The sequence below is a fragment of the Hippopotamus amphibius genome, chromosome 13, assembly GCF_030028045.1.
Source record: "Hippopotamus amphibius kiboko isolate mHipAmp2 chromosome 13, mHipAmp2.hap2, whole genome shotgun sequence".
Lineage (NCBI taxonomy): Eukaryota > Metazoa > Chordata > Mammalia > Artiodactyla > Hippopotamidae > Hippopotamus > Hippopotamus amphibius.
This window is the reverse complement of record NC_080198.1, coordinates 3,236,402-3,260,487: the sequence shown is the minus strand read 5'-3', so window position 1 is coordinate 3,260,487 and position 24,086 is coordinate 3,236,402. Positions and strand designations below refer to the sequence as shown.

The following is a 24,086-nucleotide window of genomic DNA, read 5'->3' as shown; positions in this document are numbered from 1 at the left end:
TGGCCACGCAGGCCACAACAGGGAAGCAAGCCACGCACTTGTTTCTCCGCTGTTGGTGGCAATCCCCAAGTTTTCTGTGACCCAGCGGTTCTATCCTAAGACTCTCCTACAGTTACACCTGCAGGTGTGGCCAACGACCGGGTCCACCCCAAGCTATTCATTTCAGCTCTGTCTGCGGGAGCAAACAATTGGAAACCACCCAGATGGCCATGGGTGGGGGCCCAGCAGGCACAGAGCAGGCTCATGGGAGAATGTCGCGCAGCCCGGAAGACCTCGGGAACCTCCTTGTGTGCTGATAAGGGGCGATGTCCCAGGGGCGAGATGAGTGAACAGAGAACAGCACTGCGGCTGCCCCGCTGTGCGGAAGGGGGCACACGTGCCTGGATTTGCAGACTCTCTGGCAGGACACACAAGACAATGGTGCAGTCGCTGCCCCAGGGGATGTGGGGGGAGGGGAAGTCCTTTGGCAGTGAATATGTTTTTTAAACTATCTGAATGTTTTTAACGTGTACATATCAGCTTTATAAAAATTAAATTCTTAAAAATGCTTGCAGTGGACCATGCAGACACTCTAGGAATGGAATGAACTTGTGGCATCAGTCAGGGGTTGTCATAACAGAGCCCGACGTGGGCTCAGGGCCAAAGTAACCGACATCCTTTCCAAAGTCATCTCAGGGGTAGCCATGGAGGCCGGAGGGTGTGTGAGTCCGTCTGAATCCCTCCTTGAAGGGACCCAGTTTGAAGGACCCTTCCCTGTCGGACTCCCACAGCCTCAGCCACAAAGCACACACTCACATGTGCTGGGCTTTCCCCCTCTGGTGCATGGGGGGGCTCAGTAAACTGTCGAGTGCTGTGCCCCAGAGGGACTGCCGTGCTGCACTGCCCCTCACCCCTGCCTCCCAACATCCCCTGGAGGCTGCACAAATTAGCCCAAATCTGGCCATACTGCCCCACCACTGCCACCACCCCTGTCTGGGCCCCCACTGCTTCCCAGGGCTGTTTCAGCAGACTCCTCACGGGTCTTCCTGCCTCTACGCTCACCCCCCGTCAGCTCTTCTCAAGACAGAACATGGCAACACCCACATCATGCCGGGCGATGCCCCGCCTCTGCTCCACACCCGCCATGGCTCCCACCTACCTGCCCCATTCCTTTTTGCCTCCCTGAATAGGGTGGCCCAAATACTCTATCTTTCAGACCCTAGACATTTTAAAGAGTGAGGGCGGGGCCTTCTAATAAGAGGCTTGGGACCACAGGCACAAATGGGACGCATCCAGGACAAGCTCCACGCACAGCGGTCCCATCTCAAATCCCATCCCCATGGCCCCTTCCCTCCCCCCTTTAGCCACACTGGCTCTGGTATGTTCCCTGCACGATCCTGCCTCAGGACCTTTGAACTGGCTGCTCCCTTAGCCACTCATTTTCCATGATATGCCACCCCACCCCCTTCAGGTCTCTGTTCAAATGCCACTTCATCAGGGCAGCCTTTCCTGGCCACCAAATATAAAAAGCATCCCTGGTCACTCTCCTTCCCCTGCCCTGGTTTTATTTTCTACCACTTATCATCACTTGTATATTACACTCTTACTTGTATTATCTGTTTAATGTCTGTCTGTCCTACTAGAATGTCATCTTCACAAAGGCAGGGCCTGTGTCTGCCTTGACCACTGCCGGATCCACAGTAGTGCCTGGCACATAGTGAATGCTCAATAGACATTAGTTGAGTAAATGAATTATACCCATTTGGTTGATGGGGAAACTGAGGCTCAGAGAGGTTCAGGAATTCACCTGAAATTACCCAGATTAAAAAAATCAACCCTAGGCCTGGTTCCTTTTTCTGAGGCCACCCTGCGGAGCAGCCACCCACGTGCTGGGTACTATGCTGCCCTTCAAGAAGGGCCCCAGCATCCCAGGCTCCCCTGCATCTCTCATACACAGCGGAGGAGACCCAGAGGTGAGCTACATTCTTGTCCAAGAATAGTAATGATTCATTCCAGGGTGGGATCCAAAAAAGAATCGCCTGGACGTCTGTTTTGAGTCGGCCGCCCCGCTGCCGTCCAGCCGGCACTCAGAGATGTAAATACGTCCTCCGAGTGGGCCAAATCGTTTCCTTTTGACTGCCGGCCAGCCATTTATTGGCGATGGCTCTTCCCTGGAGACTGGCGGAGGCAACAATTATAAAAGAGCCCGTCCGCCCCAAGCATGGGGCTGCACAGGGCTCTCTCAGCCGCCTCCCCCTTCCGACAGCTGCAGGGGAAGATTGGCTGAGCAGCGCTTGTTTGCAAATATGACTCACTTCTTTGATTCTAATAAAGTCTAATGATATGTGCTGAGCTCCCAGGGGGCTCTGGAGGAACTGGGGAGGAAGGCATGGCTCCAGGCTGATAGAGGGCATTTGGCCAGATCTGGCCCCGCCTGTCTTCCAGGGCTGGGGGTGAAGTAGGACCCTTGGGACCGAGGTGACCTCCGAGCAGGGACGCGTGGGCTGAGGCTAACTGGGGGCAGAAGCTCTGCCTCCCTATCACAGAGTGACTCAGAGTTCAATTATAAAGCAAGCGTGAAATGACTGTCTCAGGGGCCCGGGCGGCTTTCAAGGGAGAAGGGCATCTCACCGGCTCCCGCTGAGGATGGTGCTTTAGCGCTGCAGACGGGGTGGGCGTGGGGATCCAGGCCAAGAGAAGACCCCATGCGTAACCTGAGAGTGGGGTCACACACACACACACACACACACACATGGCACAATGTTACCTGTGACCGTGGACTTGCCCTGGACTTACAGCTGGTAGGGCTATAGACACTAGAGGTGGCATCCAGCGCTGGAGATCGGGGCTGAGCTCCCTGCTATGTCTAGCTGCCTATGTAACCTTGGGCAAGTCACTTAACAACTCTGGTCCTCAGGGTCCCACCTAATAAGCCATGCCCAGAGGCCCCATCCTCAGCACATCACTTGGTGAGCCCTTTAACCCTCAGCCACGCTGTGAGGGGTTGGGATCATGCGACCTCTGTACCCTGGACAGGTGGTGACTGCCCTGAGGCCATGCCGCTGGGACCCCGGGCCAGAGTCAGCGTCCCTGCTCTAGGAGGTGGGAGCACGGTGCACGGCTCTCCACCAGCTCCTCTTGTAAAACTAGAGGGGCAGGAGGGGCTGGCAGGGATGATCAACCAGGTCCTTCCCTGCACAGAGCCAGAAGGGAGGCTCCACTCCGTGGTGCCCTGTTACCTGGAACCCCATGGGACCCCTGAGCCCTGTCAGGCCTCGTTTGGTGAAGGAAAGGTGAGCTCAGGACCCACGTGTCTGGTGCAGGTGAGAGAAGTGAAGGCAGTGATGGCTGGGGCTGGGCTTTGGCTCAAGGGCCTGGAGATCAGCCTTGAGAGGATGCTTATTGCTCGGCAGCCCAACAGGGTACCAGCCAGCAACCCCTCAGTCACATCCCAGCAAGCCTCTCAGTGGAAACCCCAGAGCTAGTCCCTTCCAGGCTGGTGGCTATTTTCAGGGGAAATCATATAAGCTAAGTTTTATCCTAAAGGGAACCCACATACTGATGCCTGAGCCCTCTGAGGCCCTGTATACAGTCGGTGCTTAATATATGTCCCAGCCTTGGCAAGGTCCTTGAGCAAGTCTAGAAAATACAGATTCCATCATGGGATTCCCCTTTCCTTCTTCTACAGCTTCCCCGGCTCCGCCTCCTAGAGAACAAAACCCAAACTTTCCTGCCTAGCATCCAAGGCCTCCCTCCTTCTTCCTGGCCTCACATAGCCTATCCTCTGGCCAAACCAATGACTCATTGCTATTCATGTGCTTTAGGAATGCCGTGCCTCAGTATGGCTGTTCCTTCCATCCAGGATGTCTTTTCCTCTCTCCTTTTCAGCCTAGTGAGCTCCTACTCATCCCCCACAGCCCAGCTCACTTGGCCCCTCCATTTGAGGATGGGGAAATGAGGCCAGAGAGGGCTAGTGACTTGCTGCTCCAGGCTACACAGCCAGGTGGATGCAAACACCGAATGAAAAAGAAATAGCATTCAGTGAGCACTTAGTGTTGAAACACTCTCACTTAATCCTCCCTGGCTGGGCAAGATTACCATCACAGAAAAAGCCATGAGAGGGTTCTGAGCTGAGAAACAATGTGTTTGGATTGATTCACAGCTGATTGTAGAGATGCAAAGGTAAGGTGGGGGAGCAGTGAGAGGCCATGCTGGGTCTGGGGGAGAGAGAGAGGAGAGGATGGGGTCGCACAGGAAGTGGGCCACAGGGCAAGTGGGGAGGGTGGCCAGACTCTGGATACACTTTAAACGCAGAGCCAAGAGAACCAGCAAATTGGATGTGAGGTGTGATGTAGAAAGGAGTTTGGGATGATTCCTAGATATGTTCCCTCCTTAAAGGGCTTCTGCAAAGAGGGGATGAAATGACAGGGGCAAATCCCTGGGACAATGCTCACAGGAGGCAGTTATTCCACACGCGTTCTCTCTTCCTCCCCCTCTTTCATGCCCAAGAGAAGGGAAGGCCTTTGAAGGGCAGATGGCCTCGGCCTCTCCACTCTCCCAGGAGGCAGGCATGTCCTCTTGCCCAAGCTTCCTCCTCTGCGGACCCCCGTCCTCCCCAGGGTTCTAGAAAAAGGGCAGGTTATCCATGAATGTTCAGGTGCACTCACAGAGCCCTGCCAGGGCCCAGGGGTGGGTGCAAAGGCTGAAGCGAAAGGGGAGGCCAGGCGGGCGGCCGGCACTCTCTAGACTGAGCACGTCTATGTGGACCACGTGGGGCCTGGGAAGGTGCCGGCGGGACCAGGACGTTTCCAAAGATAAGTGCTGTCCGTGTCTTCTGGGCCAGGAAGGGGAACTAGCGTGCTCAGAATGGGGGCTCTGGAAGGCAGGAGGCCTAGAACCCCTCAAGAGAGCCCAGGCTGGGGGGCAGGCCGGGGAGAAGGTACGGTCACGTGAGCTCCTTCTCAAGAGCCCTCGGGCCTGAGATCGAGGGGACAGCCCCTTTGTAATAGTGGGACCGCACGGGCACCTGAGCTGGGGCCATTCTTAGGCCCTCTGAAGTTGAGTTTCAAATGTCCCCGGGGGGGTGGGAGGACAGTCTCATCCGCAACGAGAACACGAAATAAACAGCAATGGCCCCATTTATCAAGCAGCCTCTCGGGGCTGGCTGTGCACGCGTCTGCTCCATCCGGGTGGCCCCACAAGCCTGCGAGGGCAGCGTGACGCCCTCCCCAGCTACGGCAGAGGACACCAAGGCCCAGAGAGGAAGAGGCACCTGCCCGAGCTACGCGGCAGGGTGGCAGTTCCAACCCAGGGAGCCATCCACGCCTGAGGAGGCGAGGCCCTGGCGGGCACCGGAGCGGCTGGGTGAGCGCCCACATCCGGGGTGGGGCAGACCTGGGGTGGGCACGCGGTGCCAGGCACGGCAGAGAACGGACAGGGCTGTGGTCGCAGACCCATTCAAGGGAGAAGAATGAAGTGCCTGCATTTCTTTGTCTGTAAACTCAGCTGTCCAGAGGGTGGGGAGCAAGGGTGGCGGGTGAACGTGCCTATCAGGGCCTTTGTCTGCAAGTGGAACACATGTCCATGGGAAGAGCCCCCGTGCCAGGAGCCCAGGGACTTGTGAGCACGTACTGAAGGCCCGCGTGTCAGGAGAGGGACGTGGACCGGCTGGGTGAGGCCGACGGACCCTTTCTGGCCTAAAATTCCCCAGTCCTGGCCCTAACACTTGGCTACGACCAGTCAGCAGTTAACTCCCTCTTCTGTGGGCCTACTCCTGGGCCAGGTTCTAAGAGGTGAAGAGACACCCTGAAGCAGCAGATCCACACACAAAAGAGAGGGATTCTCATCTCATGACGATGAGGGGCCGCCCCATTCCTTAACACTGTCCCCTGCCCTGGCTCTCAACCCCATGCAAGGTCTCATCTGTTATTTCCAGGATTGAAGGGGCTGCTGAGCCCTCGGGTTAACAACTCACGGAGAGAAGGAAAAGCAATGCACTAATACATTTTTGATGCATCTCCAAGCACTGTGTTAGAAGGACTTCCCTGGGTGTCAGCTAAGAGTTACCCAAACTTCAGGCCTCCACGTTCTGCCTTTTGTGAGGTTTGGCCTATGTGTACACTTCTGCAGTTATTGACTACACTGTGGAAAACTGTAACAATAATTCTCCATTCCTCTCACAAAGAGACAGAGCCTATCTCCCCCACTCTTGAGTCTGGGTTCGTCTTGTGGCTCTTTTTGGCCAATGGGACATTAACAGAAATGGTGCAAACAGAGGCTTGAAAAGTGCTGCTGCATTGGGGCTTTCTCATCTGTTGTGTTTGGAATGCTGAGTCACCTAGGAACAAGCCCAGGCTAGCCTGCACGGTGATGAGACCACAGGGACCAGGTAGCTGCCTGTGGCACCCCAGCCAACAGCCAGCCAATTTCCAGAGGAGCTACCCTGGTGCCCTACAGTTGACCTAGTAGTGAGGGAGCCCAGCAGACCAGAAGAACTGCCCAGCCAAGCTCAGCCCAGATTGCCAAATAGCAGAACCATGAGCCAAATAAAATGAATGACTGTTCAACTTTGGGGATGGCAGTTACACAGCAAATGCTAACTGATACATGGTTTTCACTCTACTCACCTTTCCACTTAAGTAACTACTTCAGCTTCATATATGCATTTTTCTCTGTGCAATAACAGCTTTGATGTGCTAACTATATTTTTTTCTAAAATACATTAAGAAAACTATATCATTTTCAGACAACATAAGTACATATACCTGCCTTTGGGAAACAATCCTCACAGAGATCCCACGGGTGTAGGAACGATTCAGTCCCCTCATTTGACAGTTAAAGAAACTGAGGCTCAGAAAGGGGCAGTGACTTGCCGGAGGTCAAACAGCCAGTAAAATGGCAGAACTGAGATTCGATTCCAGGCCTGTCTGAGACCAAAGGCATGGATTTATCTCCAAATCTGTACCCCCCTTCCACCCACCCCACCCCAAGAGAGTGGCTCCCACATCCCTGGGGAGAAGATGAGGGAGTGGGCTGCCCTCTGCCCCCACCCCTGCCGCCCTCGGCCCTCCATGAGGCCAGCCTTACTCCCAGAACTCGGTGACAGGGGAGGTGAAGTTGGTGGTGCTCAGGGAGATCCACAGGCTCTTGTTCCTGCGCAAGGTGTCCTCCAGGCAGTGGGGCGTGTTCCAGCTGTGGTTGCAGTGTGCCCAGGGGAGCTCCGACTGGAAGGACTGGAACAGGTAGTAAGTGGCCCAGGCCAGGATGATGATGTAGTATATGTTCAGGAGGGACACAATCACGATGGAGGCGTAGCCGATGCCTGCAAGTGTGGGTGAGTGAGACGAGCATCAGAGGGGGCCAGACCCACCACGGCCACACACTCAGCCAGAAACCCTGGGACCGCTAGGCCTAGGCCAGAAGGGGCCCTTCAACAGGGACCAGCAAGTACCTTTCACTAGGATGGATGGATGAATGGATGGATGGATGGATGGATGGATGGAAGGATAGGTGAAAGAATGGATGGACAGATAAATCAGATAGTTGGACGAATCAAAGGATGCATGGAAGAGAAATGGATGGATGGATGGATGGTTAGATGGACTTATAGATGAATGGATGGATGTTGGAATGATGGATGGATATTCACTTTGTTGGATGGATGGATGAATGGTGGTTTACTGAAAGGTTAGGTAGATGAGTGGCTGGATGAATGAGTAGATGGGTAGATGGAGGATGGTTGGATAAATAGATGAATTGCCTAACTATTGACTAGTTTAATGAAAGGTATAATGGATAGATGGATGGGTAGATTTATATGGATGACGGAGTGAACAGACTCACACGTTCTCCCACCCCTGTCAATTATAATCATGAGAGCGCTATCTTACGCAGGCACACTAGGAACTAGGCACAGGAGCCTACTATGTGTTCAAAGCACTTTTACATGGCTATGTCATTCTGTCTTTATAGCAACCCTAGAAGTAAGCAGATTGTTTCCATTTTATGGATGGGAAAACTGAGGCACAAAGAGATTCAGTGGCTTTCCCAGAGTCATAAGAATTAGCAAAACAAGGAAGTGGGACTTGAAGCCAGAGAGAAAGGTCCCTGAAAGGCTTCTCTTCTACACGCTACTGCCTGGCAGCTACTGGCTCCCCTATCCTGTAACAACCCAGAGAGGTGGGAACAGCTGCGTGGCATGCGCAGCAGCACTCTGTGCTCAGCGCGCTGGCCGCGACCCGCGTCGGGCACGGTGCCGAGCGGCCTGCAGGAGGCTCCAGTGTACCTGGCAGACAGTAGGTGCTCAATCAAAATTTGCTGAACTGATGAACACCAGGCCCTGGGTGACCTCTGTCCCATACTCACCGGCAAACAAGGGGCAGATCTTTTCCCAGCAGGTGATGCCCCCTTCAGAGGTGTACTGGCCTATGATTACCTCCAGGAAAAACACAGGCAGGCCACCCCCAAACAGGAAAATGAAATATGGTATGAGAAATGCACCTGCAGAGAGAGAAGAGCGAGGTGAGGGTCAAGCGGTGGCTGTCACGGGGCCGAAGCTGCAGGTCTCGTTCCCAAGCCCTCCCGGCCGATGGAATTCAGAGGGCATAGGTGAAGGACGTGAGGGTAAAGGCCAAACTCCTGGACCTGGGTGAAAATTCTCCAAGCCCTGACCACCTGTCCAGCCAGCATCACCCTTCCAGGATGGCTTCTTTTTTTTTTTATCAATTTTATTTATTTATTTATTTATTTATTTATTTATTTATTTATTTGGCTGTGTTGAGCCTGCCCTGGCCCACCCAGGGCCAGAAGCTGAGAAGATCTAGCTAGGAAGGGTGACGGGAAGTGAGAGGTGGGGGTGGGGGCCAGGGCTGAGGGAGGGACAAAGAGCTGGGAGAGGGTTCCTGCCTGGCGTCCACTAACGGCTTCAGCCTGTCCATAAACCCTTTGACACTGTGGGCAACTTGGGTCTATGTGTATGTGCTTTGTGCTGGGGGGTGTCTAGGGCACTCCTCAGAGTCCCAGAGGCACCTGAGACCGACAAAAGGTTAAGAAAGCAGGCTCGAAGGCAGAATTTCCCGAAAGGCGGTTTCCCTGACGCGGGCGGCATGTGCACGCCCGGCTCTGCTGGCGCACCAGCCCTCGGTCCCGGGCGGCCACGGGGAGCTGGGAGCAAATTCTCACTACCTAGTCCCTACTGCACCAGCAAGAAAGTCTCCATCGTGTCTGCCCGACTTGAACTTCTCCAGAGGGAGAAGATTCTAGCTCAGAGCCTTCCGCAGGCAAAAAATCAAAAACCAAAAACACTCAGACCAACCAACTAACCAACCGACCGGACAAACGGAGAACTTAAATTTAAAAAATACCTTCACTAAGTGAAGGGGTCAAAAGCAACAAACTTCCAGTTATAAGATAACTCGTTCCTGGGCGTGTCGTGTATAGCATCCTGACGCCAGTAACAATATACTGGATTGTGTATTTGAAAGTTGTTAAGGGACTTCCCAGGCGGTCCAGTGGTTAAGGCTCTGTACAGGGGGCACAGGTTCAATCCCTAATCAGGGAATTAAGATCCCACATGCTGGGGTCTTAGTTTCTTTCAAAATATGAAAGAAAGTTGCTAAGAGAGTAAAATCTTAACAGTTCTCATCACTAGAAAAAAAAACATGTAACTATGTGAGGTGATGAATGTTAACTAGACTTACTGTGGTGATCATTTCACAATATAGACATAAATCATGTTGTGTCCCTTAAACTAAAACAATGTTATATATCAATCCTATCTCAATAAAGCTGGAGAAAAGTAAAAATTAAAAAAATCTTGACTGTATTCCTTTTTTTTGTCCTGGATCCCTTTCCATTATGGCAAATGATACTGGTTTTTTATTTAAGGCAGGAAACAAAACTTGCTTTTGAACTGCATTTGGTTTAAGTTAGAAAAGCAAATGCAAAGGTTAGAAGTTATAAAGTAAGGAAGAGTGGGGAGATGCAGAGCTATGAGGGAATTTACAGAGGGAGTGTGTGAATATCTGAGGCTTGGGAGACTTGGGCCTGGCCTCATCGCACCCTTTAGAGATGGTAAACTGGAGAATCAGAGAGGGTAAGGGATCTGCCCAAGGTAACACAGTAAGGCCCTGACAGAGCACCACCCGATTCCCAGTCATGTTCATCTCCTGCCTCTGTGGAGTGGTGTGGGGGCCAAAGCCGGCTGACCCAGGGGAGGTCAAGGTGGGAGCCTAGCATGGGGAGGCCACCCATGCTTGGGCCCCATCCTTCTCCTCCAACGCCACTCTGCCCCACCCAGGCTCACCTCCACCATTTTTGTAGCAGAGGTAGGGGAACCGCCAGACGTTGCCCAAGCCGACGAAACCGCCTGCCACGGAGAGCACAAAGTCGATCTTGCTGGCCCACTTCTCCCTCTGCGGGGGCTTCCCCTCGGCCTCATCCTCAGGCCGTGTGCCTGGGCTCTTCCCTGGGGATGGCTTCAGGATGTCCTTGTGGAAGTCTTTCAGACACTGCAGCTTCTCCTTGGTGGCCATGTCCTCCTTGCTTTCTATGGGGGACAAAACAGACCCCAGCATGCATTGGTAAGGGACAGCCTGTGTGTCTTGGCGCAACCCCACTGGCCGGCTCTCACGTGCCAGGCCTGAGTCAGGGGGCCTGCCACCCTCATCTGTCCACTCCTCTGACCCCCCCAGGTGACTGGAGACCTAGTGATCCAGGAACTGACAGGTGCCATTCCCTAGGCACCTGCCCAACAGAAGCACCAGGGCCCACGCCCGGCATCCCTGAATGTCACACCCCATCCTCCATCTGCAAGGAGATAAGCATGAAGCCACCCAGCCCCGGCAGCCTCTCTGCAGAATACAACACCCTCCAGGCAGGTCTTCCAAGGAACAGCTTCCAAGGAACAGTCTGCCTGCATCTTCTAGAAATTATCTCCAAATTTCAGCTTTGCACAGAAAGCGATGCCTCCCGTTTCAGTCCCACCTCAGCACGGTGCCTGGCCCACAGCAGGTGCTCATTCCTCACTGTTTAAAGAATGGCTAGACACAAACAAGTGAGGAATGGGGCTTCAGGCTGGAATGGAAATGATATTTGAAAATGGGGTTTCCATCACATACAGAAAAGGGATGCTTATAAAATATATTTGCAACTTAGTAACCAGTCACATCTCTGCAGCATAAGAAATAAGGGATTTGCACTAGTCAGGATTATGGAAGAACGCCGGTTGATCCCCACGTGTCCAGCCCTCTCTATTCATGCTCTGGCCTGCTATGACCCCTGTATTATCCAGGCCCCCAGCCCTCGGACTAGCCTGTGGGTTTGGCAAGGGGTGGCCCCAGGGGACATCAAACCTCTTAGCCCCTAGGGGCCATTCCCGGTCACCCCAGCCCCTCCCCTGCTCAGACCCCATTCTAGAGGAAGTCGGCCACCGGCCAGCGCAGCGCCCCTTCTCTCTGTGCTTCCTCAGGTCCCCGAGTCCTCAATGTCCCTGGCAGCTCAACCTTGAGGGCGAGAGCATCCCAAGTCTCAGCCCAGCGGGAGAGGGTGCCTTCTACCCCCACGTGGCAGAGGACCATGAAGAGAGATAAGCCTCCGTTTCTACAGAATAAAAAGGCTGCTGGCAGAGATGACCGGCTCATAGCCAAGCAGCTTTGGACACAACCTGCTTGTCTTCATGATCTAAATGGGTGGCCAACACGCAAACATCAGATTCCAGAGAGAAGTCGAGATTTCTAGGTTTTCTTGAAAAACTGGAAGGTGGACCACGATGGCTTCATGCTCCCTACAGCGACCATCAGCTGGACCAGCGCCGGCCATCACCCCGGCACTTGGGGGCCAGCTTGCCACCCGCTCACTGGACCTGTCCAGGGGCGCGTGCGTCTGCTTGTCACAGTGGCACTAGCTGAAAATGCCTTCCTGGCCTCCTTGTTAACAGTCTCCTCCACAACGAGAACACAGGCTCCATGGCACCGGGACCTGCCCTGTCCACGGCTGGGGGCCCCAAGCTGGCACACAGCAGGCTGTCAGGCAGGTGCTGCTGGAGAGATGGTTCCCAGAGTGGGTCTGCAAGCAACGGGGGCCAAGGACCGACCCCAGCTCTGCCACTTCCCAACCTGGTGACACTGGCAGATCCTCGGCGTGTGGCCCAGAGGCAGTCACGGTGAGTTGAGGGCTGCCAAGGACCCGGGGGGTGGCGAGGGGACACACTGGCCTGGCCCCAGCAGCCAGGCCCTCTGGGGCCATGCTCTGAGGAGCAGAGGCACGCCAGCACAACAGAACCCCCATTTCCCCCACGCCTCCTTCCTCTCCCTGGCTCGGGGTGGGGGACCCCAATTGTTTCGCTATCTGGCGGTAAGCAGACCAAGAAAAGGCTTCCTGGAGCCGCCGGGCGGCTCACGGGGCCTTCCTCTGTCTCCTGGAGTGCAGACCGGCGGCAGCATCCGCAGGCCTTTCTTTGCCCTGCTCCCTCGGGGAGACGCGGGGTTCTGCCGAGCGCACGGCTACTGTAAAAATAGCCTGAGCAGCCAGCATTGTTCCAGCGCCGAGCCGGGCAGCCCCCGATGTTATCTGAGCGGCCCATTGTGGGCCGGCTGGATGGAAGCATAATTGGAGGATGTGGGACTCCACTCCCTCCGAGTGGAGATGTTTTCCAGGGAATGACCCCTGAGCCTTCTCGCCAAGAAGGGCCACGGCCGCCCTCTCGGGCTCTCCTTGGATCTCGGGACCAGAAGTCACTTCCCCAGGTCAGCCAGACGGTGGGGGAGGTGGCCGGCATGTGCTCACATGGGCTCCGGGCGCTGGCGAAAGCTACCCTGAGTCCTGGCTCTGTCCTCTGGGCCCCAGGCCCACTTGCCACTCTGGCCCTCAGAGAACCTTCTAGAAACACGAGGCAGGGGGCAGCAACACGTTCCCCGAGACCCTAGGCTCCAGGCTCTGGTTCCACATGAGATGAGACCTCAGCCCCTTTCTCCACTCTCAGGACCCCACCTTCCTGACGCCGGTAGCTGAACCAGGACCAGGGGTGAGGCCTGTCCATGCCCTGGTGTTGTGGGGGTCTCCCCACTCGCCATTGTCAAGGTGCTCCTGGAGATGTGTTCCTCGGTCACTGACACCTGTCGCACCTGTGGCTGCTACCGCCACAGGCTCGCCTAACCTTTGAGAACACATAGCCCAGCCGTGTCCATGGCCTCACTCAAGACTCACTCACTCCTGGATGAGGTCAGATCCAGGTGCAGACACCCCAACTCCCTCTCAGAGGGGCTCATTCCAAGCCCCTCTGGGTGTCAGACCAGCCCCGTGCCTGTGGGAGTCCCAGCAGCCGGACCTGCGGATTCTGCCTCCTGCACATTCCTGGCATCCACCCGTGGCTCTCCATTACCATGGCAACCACCTCGCTCAGGCCCAACAGCCCTCCATGGCATCCCCTACAGCCTCCGCCCGGGGGTCCCTGCTGCTCCTCTGCCCACCCCACCCCTACAATCTGTTCTCAAAACAGCAGCTGAAGGCAACTTACAAAGCAGACTCAGATCACAATGCCCTCCCACCCCAACCCTCCATCACTCCTGGAAGAAAACACGAGCTCCTCACCACTGCCTACTGGTTCTCAGCACAGGCACCTTTTCCTTGGGATACTGGCCCCACAGAACTGCTTTTGTTCAGCCCACTCCTCAGGCTCAGGCTCCCTGCCTGGCTGTTCCAGGCCCCTTGGTGGCAGCCTGGTCCCTGCAGGAATCAAAGTGTGAGCCCTGGCCTAGCAGCGGAGGGCCACTTCCTGGCTGAGTGACCTCAGTCAAGTTACTCAACCTCTCTGGTCCTCAGTGTCCTCATGTGTAAAAAGGGCTAACTGTGGCCACCTCATAGGGACGTTGTGGGGACTGAATGAGGGGGTGCCCATGGCAAGTACTCCTTAACTAGTGTCTGCCAATATCATTGCTGTTGTTACTGCTCTAATTATTATGGGGCGGAAGGCCTTAGTCCTACTCAGGGTGAGATCGGCAAGACCCAGAGAGGCCACGTGACACTCCTGAGGTCCCGAAGCTGGGAGTGACAGCAGCCATGATGTTCCAGAACCCCCAGCTCTGCCCCCACTGCATCCATCTCTACCGACTCGCGATGAGGCTCACTAACTCTCGCCAGGCACCCGCCAACAGCACGCCCCCTGGTGCAGTAAGCACTCAGGAGCGAGGCCCCTCCCAGGCGTCCCCGCAGCCCGCTGCCTTGCTGGCCGCTGCCGAGTGCTGTTTTCCTTGGCACCAGGCCCAGGGCTATTTTGTAGCGACCGTGATACATTATTCCTCATTTTAAGAGCTTCCTCTTTGCTTATTACAGCTATAAGCGATGAGAATCAGCTCCAATAGAGAGGCTCCAGGACGAAGGCTCCCTTCTTGCCCAGCTGGAACTCCTACTCTCAGTTCCCGGGGTGGAGGCCAGAGCCAGCTCGGCCTGAACACCGACGTGCAGGTCACCTGGTCGGCTGTGGCATGAAATCAGACCGATTCAGCCTGGCGCCCGCAATGCCATGGGTTTACAAGGTGTTCCTTTGCTTCTTCCCAATTTAAAATTACCAGATTGTTGAGTACTTTAATTCTGTGCTGAGCTATCTATAAACAGTTTTCTATTCACTCCTCAAACACCCTCAACACTACAGAAGGGACTTTTAGGACCGTTTTACGGGTGGGGGGAGTTGATGCTCAAGCAGGGAAGTGAGTGGCGTGGCTGAGGCTATACACGTGGGAAGGATGCTGGAGGCAGAATTCCCAACTGGTCTGCCCAATGCCGAAGGCACTGGAGCGAAAGTTAGAGAAGAGCCCCTGTGTGGTTTGCAGATGGGGACACTGAGGCCAGAGGGAAAGGACTGCAGAGATATACTGCCAGCAGCAGGGTGGAGCTGGGGACTCCAGGTGCCTAGGCAGACATGCTGCGTGGCTCCTCTCCCACACCTGCCACCTCAACCGCAGGCTTTGGGGGAACCAAGCCCAGAAGCTGGGGGCTCTCTGCCTTGCCCTCCCCTACAGAACTTGAACTTTCGAGAACAGTGACTCAAGTCCCCAGTTGTCACTGACAGGAGTCCCTACCAGGTTTCTAAATAAGAGGGCAGGTACTTCTTCTGTTTCCTTTTTAGAATACTTCCTCTACCCCAAAGGGCCATAGCACACAGCTGGGCTGGCTATACGATCGATCTCTGGGCCTGACCTCTGGGGTTTGGTAAGCGACTCCAGAATCCCAGAACTGGGTCAGGAGGAGAGCTGGGTGACGCTTACCACTCATTTCACTGGTAGCAGCATGTGGCCTGCATGGCCCCCAGCCTGCCGGGCCCGCTGTGGAAACAAGCAAGTGGCTGGACCCCTTGTCTGCCCTTTCCAGAGCAGGGGTTCCTACCCCTCTCTCCTTTCCTTGTCCCCGCCGTCCACTCCAGAGCCAGTGTTCTGGGCTCAAAGAGGCCACAACTAAGCTGTGCGACCTGATGCAAGTGAAAATCCTCTCTGTGCCTCCGTTTCCTCACTGGTTAAAAAAACTAGGGTAAAAATAGAACTCGCCTTATAGGGATCAAACAGGATGATGCCTGTAAAACATCGAGCACAATGCCTAGTACTTACAAGTGATTAATAAATACTAGCTATTATTGAAGAAAACATCTGACCACATTGGGATTTTATTACATTACGTGGCAGGCATTGGATCCTGAGTGTGTAAAGAAAAGAAAAAGAGAGAAAGCGGTAACTATTGGGCACTGGCTGCACACACACTTCTTTTGCACAGTGCTAAGCGCTTTGCCAGCATCTTCTGAGCTAACCCCATCCACGGGTGGCCATCATCACCTGCCTTTTGCCGACAAGGTGCAGAGTGGTGACGCCACTCGCCCAGGGTCACACAGCAAGCAAGAGGCCACCAGAGCTCGAACGGCTCCCAGGTCTGTTTCGGGCTCTCAGTTCCATGTTCTCAGCCGCTCAGTTATTTTGGATCACTTGCTCTAGATACGTCACAAAGTGAAGTCAGGTCTGGCGCCTTTATGCCAGCTTCGACCTACTGGGCTGGGCTGACAAATCAGGGAAGTAGGCGAAGGTAAACAGGGAAGTGAGGGGCCCCGTGACAGAGACAGACGGGGCAGGGCCTGGGGACCGGGGCAGCAGGCAGTGCCCAGGGCCACAAGGGTGAGCAGCGTAGGCGAACGCCACGCACAGACGGCGGCAGGGTGGATGCAGCCACGGACCCGAGGCTCCCTCCAGCAAACAGGAAGAGTCTCCCAGACTTCTCCGATAGCTCTGCCGGGGACTCCTTCCGGCACTGTCCCCACAGACTGCGTGTGAGGGACTGGCTCAGTAAGGAGGAGCGCTGTGATCCATGAATAATGTCTGCCCAGGGCACGATGCTCCCGTACCATCCTGGCCCTGAGAAGGTTCAACAGCGAAGCACCAAAAAACAATGAAAGGTGTTAAGAGCACTATTTCACTACTTAGGGTAGCTGTTTCTGAAAAGAAAGCAAAAATTCATTTTTAAGAAGTGCTTTTTTAATTCTTTTTCATGAAAAGGATGAAAAGGTACACCTTCAAAAGAGTTAATCATTCGATTGAATCATGTGGTCTGTACCCTGTCTTGGTTATCTATTCCTATTTCAGGCTAACTCAAGCATGACAAGCTCAAAGGCCTCCAGGCACCTGGCAGGCAAAGGATGGAGTCCAGTGGGGAAGGGGCTGCAGAATATGGGAGCTCAGCTCCAGTTTCTGGGGTTGCCTTTGGGATCAAGGCCACTGAGGCTAGATCCTCCAATGTCTCGAGAGGTGTTCAAATCTGAGACGTACGTGCAGACACAATTTGCAATTTCTACAACATCATGTGGGCCAAACACCCAGTTTGTCCTCTTTGGTCAGCCCATTGTCTCAGGTCACCCAAGGCAGCCACACCAAAGGGCAGGACAGCTTCAGCTGGAGGTGCTGAGTGGCCCGACCTCCAGGGTCGGCCGGCTCCCCCCAGTGAGGTCATCCAGGAAGCCCAGCATTGTTTCACAGGAACAAAGTTGAAACAATGAACGACAATTCTGTGGTTCTAGTGAAAGTGAGTTCTGTGCGGGGGCGGGGGGGGGGGATTGTTTTCAGCAGGACAGCTCTGGGGACAGGGTTTGTTATCTCCCGGGCTCAGCGTCTGGGCAAAGCCCTCCCCTACCCCCCACAAAGGCTCACGTCTACCCTCAGAGACCCCTACTCCGCTGAGAGCACCCTGCCTGGCTCAGGCTCGGCCTTCAACCTGCAGGAGCACTGACTTCCCCCCAGGCTTCAGGGAGCCTCCCCTTTCACAGATTGGGAGGCTGAGGCTCCGAGAAGGGGAGGGTCTGGCCCAGGTCACACAGCCACCAGGTAAAGCTGCGATGTGCACGTGGGTCCTGACTCCACGCAGGTGGTGCCACCCCAGGACAACGGGGCCTTTGCACGGGGACCCAACAGCGCAGGCCATACTTCTTGACCTGTGGTTCGCAGAGGAAAAAGTGGGTGAAGGTGAGCAGGTTTTGCAAAGAACCGGCCTCTAGGACAACGCTGAAGGTGGAGGGCAGGATGTGGGCCCAGTGTACAGCCTTCTCCTCTCGCTGGCACCAAACCTGCAGGCAGGCAGGGGAGGAAGGCGCGAGCAGGCTGCTCTGTGGCCGGGTGGCCCGGGGACGGGTGGGCAGTGGGTGCAGGAAGGCCAGCGCTGCCCTTGAGGGGAAGGCAAGCTGGGCACACAACACGCCCAAAACACATGTGCCCCAGGCACTGGCCTAGTAGGCCGTCGAGTCAGGGGACAGGGCAGTAGGCAAAGAGTCAGAAAGCTGGGTCTGGTTTCAGTTCCAGCTCTGCAGGCCAAGCACTTCCCCTGCGCCTCTCAGATATTTGGGGATAAGACCAAGAGAGGGCAGCTCTGGCGAGCAGTGAGTACCGAATAAATATTTACTGACAGCCTCCTCTGCTAGGTGCCAGGCACTGCTTGTAGGGACTGGGGACTCAGGGCTGAGCCCTGGAGCTGACATTCCAGATGGGGTGACAGATACTAAATACATACATGAATAAACATTTACGACGGGGACTGGTGCGCAGAAGACAACCAAGCTGGGTGAGGGCCCGGGGAGTCAGAGGCCCCTCTGAGGAGGTGACGTTTCATAAGGGCAGACGCTCACTGAAGCCTAGCTCCGGGCAGGCCCTGTACTAAGCCCATGCAGCTACCAATTCATCTAGTCCTCTCACCAGCCTGGATGAAGGAATGGGGCCCAGCGAGGTGAAGTCGCTTGCCCAAAGTCACACAGCGATGGGCTTCAGGGTCTGTGCTTTTAACCACATTGAAGCTGGGGTCTGCATGGAAAACATCTGGGGACTGGTGTTCTCAGAGCAGGGACAGCGTGTGTGAAGAGGGCCACAGTGGGCAGGGCAAAGGAACAGAGGGAAGGCCAGGGTGGGCCAGAGCGAGGGGGACGGGGCACGGATGTATCCAGCAGGTGGTGGGACCCCTAGAGAGCACTGTGCTGCCCTAGGGGGGGCTCAACTCCGGTGGTCCCTGACCACCTGGCTCCCTTCCACCCATGTTGGGCTTTCCTCTGTAAGCTGGTGCCAGTAGGAACTTTCTAGTGGGGTCCGAAGAGCCCGCGTCTTGAACCCCGACACCCCAAAGCCGCCAGCCTCCTCAACGTGTGCTTAGCACTGGTGGGATGGGCTGAATCGACTGCCATCTTTTGCAAAGAGGGACCAGCCGGGGATGGGTGGCCAGAACTGATGTCCCTTGGCCAAGGACCGTAACATGGGGCCCCGGAGCAGAAAACGTCCTTTGTGAGTCTCGACCCCTGGCCCATCTGTGGGTAAAGCCCATGGTTTGCAAAGAACAGGGTCAGCTTCCGACACTACACGACCTGGGACATGTCACTTCCCCGGAGCTGGTTCCAGGAAAAGCGCCCCCTGCCCCACCTGGACTGAGCACCTATAGCCTTCCTGCCCTCAGGGTGCTAATGTCTCGGGGTGGGGGGCTCCTTTTGTCACAATATCACAAAAATGGTTCTCCGTTCAGGAGGAAGACAGGAGTCACGCGTGTGGTCAGAGTGAGGCTTCAAGGAGCAGTTCCCACAACATCCCCTGCGCTGGGCCCGCGGCCGGGCTGGACCTGGACCCCTGGGGGAAGGCGGGGGTCCAAGAACAGTCAGGCTGCACGAATCTGTTTGAGGGGGCGTGGACCCTAACCTCCACGTAGGAGATTGCCAGCACAGGCCGTAAGCACTGCTCAGGTGAAGGAGAGGAAGCAGGGCTCGGAGGGCGCCGTGCTGCGTGGAGCACAGGGGGCCTGTTTCCACGCACAGGGCGGTGCGTCAGCAGGCAGCGGCCTCCTGGCACTGACTCACCAGCCACAAGCCTGTCGCTCTTCCCCCCGCCTGCTTCCCCAGCACCCCGGCCCCAGCCGGGCTCCGCCGGAAGTGGGGGAGGAGTGGGCCACCATGATCCTGAGACAGGCTCTGCAGAACCCAGGATTATTCTGGAGGCCACAAAAAAGGAACATGACAAAAAAGAAAGGCTCGTTTCCATTTCCTCAAACTTCCCCTTTCAAGCTGTAAGAGCCCCAAGGCCGCCCCGCCTCCTCCTGCTGGCTGTGAAAAGCAAACGGAGGGCAGCCCCTCCCTCGCGCTATAGAAACTGCAGAGAGACAGGCTCTGGGGGCAAGGCCAGCGAAGGGCACACCTGTGGCCCCGTGCCCACTCAGAGTCGGCTGCTCTGTCGCCAGGGCTCTGCCGGAAGTCACAGCTCCAGGGAAACCGGCCAGGGCAGTCTCTGTGGCTCTCAGCCTCAGTATCACCATCTGTAAGATGGGCCCGGTATCCCAACTATGTGTATGACAGCTCCTAGCTCATTAGTGTTTGTACTCAAGCTCCCTGTTCTCACTGTTCCTCTTTTAATCATGTTTCTCCTCAAGGAGGAAGGACTTTCTGTTTCCTGTCCAGCTACACACGTACCTCTCCCTCGCTTAGAAATTTAGCTCAAGGAGAGTTTGGTGCCTGTGGGATGAAACAGCCTGGGATTCAGCAAGGCAGAGGGGGTGATCCGCTAGCACGGGCTGCCACTGTCCCCATCTCAGAGCAGAGGGGCTCATTGTCTGGGCTCTGGCTCCATTTGTCTGGAAGTCAAGTTTCAAGCATCTTCCACCAGCCAGCGCTCACCCAAGATGCCCACACATCTGAACCACACGGCCCATGCTTTCCCCTGCCTCCACACCCTGGCTCCTGCTATTCCCTTAACCCAGCACACTGTTCCCCGCGTACGCACAGGCAATCCCCAGGATGACGGTGCCGAGGACCCCCCAGTGACTTCCCTGGGCTCCGAGGGCCACACCACCTCTGCCCCACACTCCCGACACCCACGATAAGGCCCAGCACTATGAGTATTCGTCAGACGGAACATTTAGGGCTCTGGGGACACTCCGTGTAGGAGTAAATCTCTTCCACTTTGCAGCACTTGGTCGTGAGGCTGCCTCAATGAGGGTGACAGAGCGAAAGTGGAGCAAAGAGCTATAGCAGGACACAGGCAGGGCTGTCGACAGAGGAAGGATGGGCCACATACACCCTCTGCTAGAGACAGAGGGGGTGTTGTCCCCGGCATCTGAGCACAGTTCCCCACAAAGGGTCAAAACTCCACAAAACTTTGCCTTTTGTTGAGAGATGCGCCCCAGATCTTTAGGTAATCAATTTTCATGAAATAACATGTTCCCCGAGCATCTTCCAAAAATGAGTTTGGAGTGAATTCTCCCTGGTCCCTTAAAGGTTTGCCCAGTGCTGGGGATCCCATTGGATCCTGCACAAAAGTTGAAGGCTCAAGGTGGGGCCTCGGAGGTCTTGGCATGTGTGAATGCAAGCCCACTCTCTAGATGGAGAAACCCTGGCCCAGGGTGGATCAACGACAGGCGACACCAGCCTCTTTCACAGACGGACCAGAGCAGGAGGGGACACTGGGGTTGGAAGGAAGTGATGGAGGGCAGGGATGCTCCTGACACCCCCAGCCCAATGGAGCACAGTGGGTGCTGGAGGCAGAAAGTAAAGGTCTTATTCCAAACCTGGGTGGACCGCATTCATATCTAACTCCGTCAGGTTGGCGAACGTTGGTGCAGCAGCAGTGACGACTTCCAGGGCTACAAGATGGTGCCTAACAGCAGCTACTGCCCGGCTAGAAGAAAAACTCAGCGTTAAAGTCCACACCGGGGTGTGGGGCGGGCTCCAGGCGGGGCTGACACTCCTCAACTGTGGTCTTCCTACCCATGCAGACCACCTCCCAGGAAGCCCCACTCAGCCTCCACTGAGAGGCACAGGGTGTCGGGGATTTGGCACGGCCTCCCCATGGCCCGCCACGCGTGCAGCACCACAAGACGAGGCCGCCCCAGCCCCTGGGAACTCCCCAGAGGCGCGTCCTGAACTCTGCTCCTACCAGCTTAGCCAAGCGTGTCCCTGGCAGACCCCTCTGCCTGCCCTGTCGCCCTCAGCTCAAGGACTATCAGTGGCTCCCCACTGCTTGGAGACTAATCATCTAAATTTCCCCACCTGGAATCCAAGGCTCATTCTACTTGTCTGCACCTGTCCCCAGTCTCTGCCACCTTATTTCTCCTCTTGTCCTGCATGGACCCAGGGGCCCCTCCTCCTCCGCCCCAGCATGATCCCCTTCCACCCTGTGCTCTGCTTGTGGGTTCCCTTATGTTCAGGTGGATCCCACCCACCTTGAATACCTGGCGCAAGTGCTGCCTCCTCCAGGAAGACCTTCATGCCCACCGCACTCTCTCCCTTACATCCTCTGGCCAGTGTCACCCCCTCCTCCATCCCCCAGGTGTTGGACTCTTGTTCAGAACTGTGCAACTTTGGGCAAAGCTCTACGTTCTTCTTGGGCAACCTCAGTTTCTCCTCCTGTACAATGGGCCTCCAAATCTGTAAAGGCGTCTCTGGGCTCTTGGGCAGAGCTAGTAAGTGCCCAAGACCCTCACACGTGCTTGAACATCAGCGTCATGACCTGGGGCTCTGGCTGAACATGCAGACGCCTCCCCCCCATCCCTTACTGACTGAATCTTCAAAGCTGTTAAACCAGCCCCCAAGCAAATCTCAGCATCAGGAGAGGCCAGGGACAGTGCTGCTGAATGGACTGGGAGGCTCTTGGTAAACCGGCCAATGGAAAGGACTCTTGGTGATGACAGTCACCTGGGGGAGGCGGGGCGTGCGTGTGTACACGCGCACGCGTGCATGTGCGCACCTGCGTGGGCGGCTCTGCCAGACTGTGAGCAGCTGGGGGCCGAGCCGGCTGCGTTTCCTCTCCGCCAGCCCCGGTGCGCCCTGGGCTCCATCTGCCCCAGACCTGAGAGCCCCTATGGTCACGGCTCCTTACAGTACCCCAGGGGACAGGCACTCTTGCCCCAGTCTATAGATAAGGAAACTGAGGCTCGGACAGGAGACAGGACCTGGCCCAAGGTCACCCAGTGAGTGAGTGACAGAGCCAGGACTGAACCCAGGACAAGGCCAGCACTCCTTGTTATCCGCTTGCTAAAGCGAAAGGGGGTGGAGAAGAGCAGGCGAGGGCCGGCAGGTGCATTACCCAGGACCTCTGGGGCGGGGAGCCGAGGGGGCATGTGTGATCCTGGGGGAGACCAGCACCAGAGAGCCCCCTACCCTGGGAGGGGGACACACAAAGGAAGCTGGGACGTGGCCTTGAAGCCTGGTAAAGGGCAGAGGCCCGCTGAGCAGACCTCAGGCCGCTTCTCCAAGGACAGGGACGAGGTGCAGGGCACACCGCCTGGGACTTGGGGACCCCCTGGCAGTCACTTTTTTTCTAAGGTGGAGGCAGCAGGTGGGGCCTTTCCAAAAGAAACCCCTGTCCCTCAAATGCCAGCCCCCCAAGCACAAGGCCCTCGTGGAGCCAGCTCTGCCAGTGACAGCTGCTTAACCAAGGCAAGGCCTGCCCTCTCAGGGCTGTGGCTCAGACCCTCGGACCAGGAGACCCCAGGCCTGGAGATGCAGTGTTCTGTCCCTCCGCACTCACGTGCACACACAGCCCTCTCCCCCTCCGTGAAGACAGTCTCCCCAGCAGGAGAAAATGTACATCAACAAGCCCTGTGCGCCTCAGTTTCCTCAAATGTAGAATGGGGACACTAATAGTACCTGTCTCTTGGGGCCCCTGGGGGGTGGCACCTGCTAAGCAGGGGAGGCGGAAGGTACCGGGGCTGGACCTGGACTTGAGAGCAGACAGAAGCTTTGCTGCTGCGAAATGTGGCTGCGGAGCAGCCCCAACACCCCACGGTGGGAACTACAGACCAGCTACTCGACGAAGAACGGCCACGCGGCCTCCCTGCATCCCCCTGATCACAGCCAAAGACCCTGGGCAGTTTTGAAGAAAAACTTCACGAGGGGAAGGTGGCCTCGCTAGTGTCCCCCAGGATGGCTGAAGCTGCAGAAATCAGATTCTGGGACCCCTCCACTCCTGGCGGCCTCAAAACCCCAAAGGTCCTAGCTGGCGGTCCCTGGGTATCTGAGACCCCTCTCCTGGCCATCATCGAGTGGCAGATCAGCACAGGAGCCCAATGCCCAGAGTTGATAGATGAGGAGACTGAGGCCTGAAAGGGAAGGGGCTTGCCAGGGGGCTCAGTGTGAGCCTGGGCAGCCTCCTGTGCCTCAGTTTCCTGAGCTGTAAACCAGGGACAAGAGCTGCATCGACCTCCCAGGGCGGAGGGGCCACCATGTGAGCAGATGCAGGCGGGCCGCTCAGCAAGGGGAGGGCACAGAGACAGGTGATACCACGATGTCCTGCGTGAGGGCGAGTGTCTGTTCACACTGTGGCTGATCTTGGGGAAGGGCCCACCAGCAGCAAGGCGCGACAGAGCGAGGGCTGGGGGTGGGGTTCAGGGCTTCTACTCTGAGCTGCCCAATGCCAGGCCCGGGCCCACCGGGATGAAGCCTCCTCTTGCCCACGGTGCAGTGAGAGGCTAAGCCTGGGGGCTGCCAGGGCTCTTTCTTAGACACAAGCACCCCCACCTTCTGACACTGCGGTCTTCCTATTTGGGGAGGGGGATTAAAATGGTCTTTCTTTCACAATGTCGTGGTGAGAGCAGATGGTCACTTTTATAGAAGTGCTGTGAAG

General features: G+C 56.1%; 1 protein-coding gene across 3 annotated transcripts in view; it reads right to left on the bottom strand.

Moving 5' to 3' along the window:
- SLC6A6 (solute carrier family 6 member 6) overlaps positions 1-24,086 on the bottom strand; it is a 78,733-nt gene that overhangs the window by 29,990 nt on the left and 24,657 nt on the right. For 2 of the 3 annotated variants that reach the window (XM_057705536.1, XM_057705537.1), the window contains 3 exons: positions 10,283-10,525; positions 8,344-8,478; positions 7,066-7,300 (listed from right to left, as the gene is read on the bottom strand). In XM_057705536.1, the coding sequence (XP_057561519.1) occupies positions 7,066-7,300; positions 8,344-8,478; positions 10,283-10,511 (599 nt within the window). In that variant the 5' untranslated portion in view covers positions 10,512-10,525. Of the gene's footprint in view, positions 1-7,065; positions 7,301-8,343; positions 8,479-10,282; positions 10,526-21,030; positions 21,135-24,086 lie in introns of those variants that run through there. The other variant, XM_057705535.1, reaches the window with a different exon arrangement.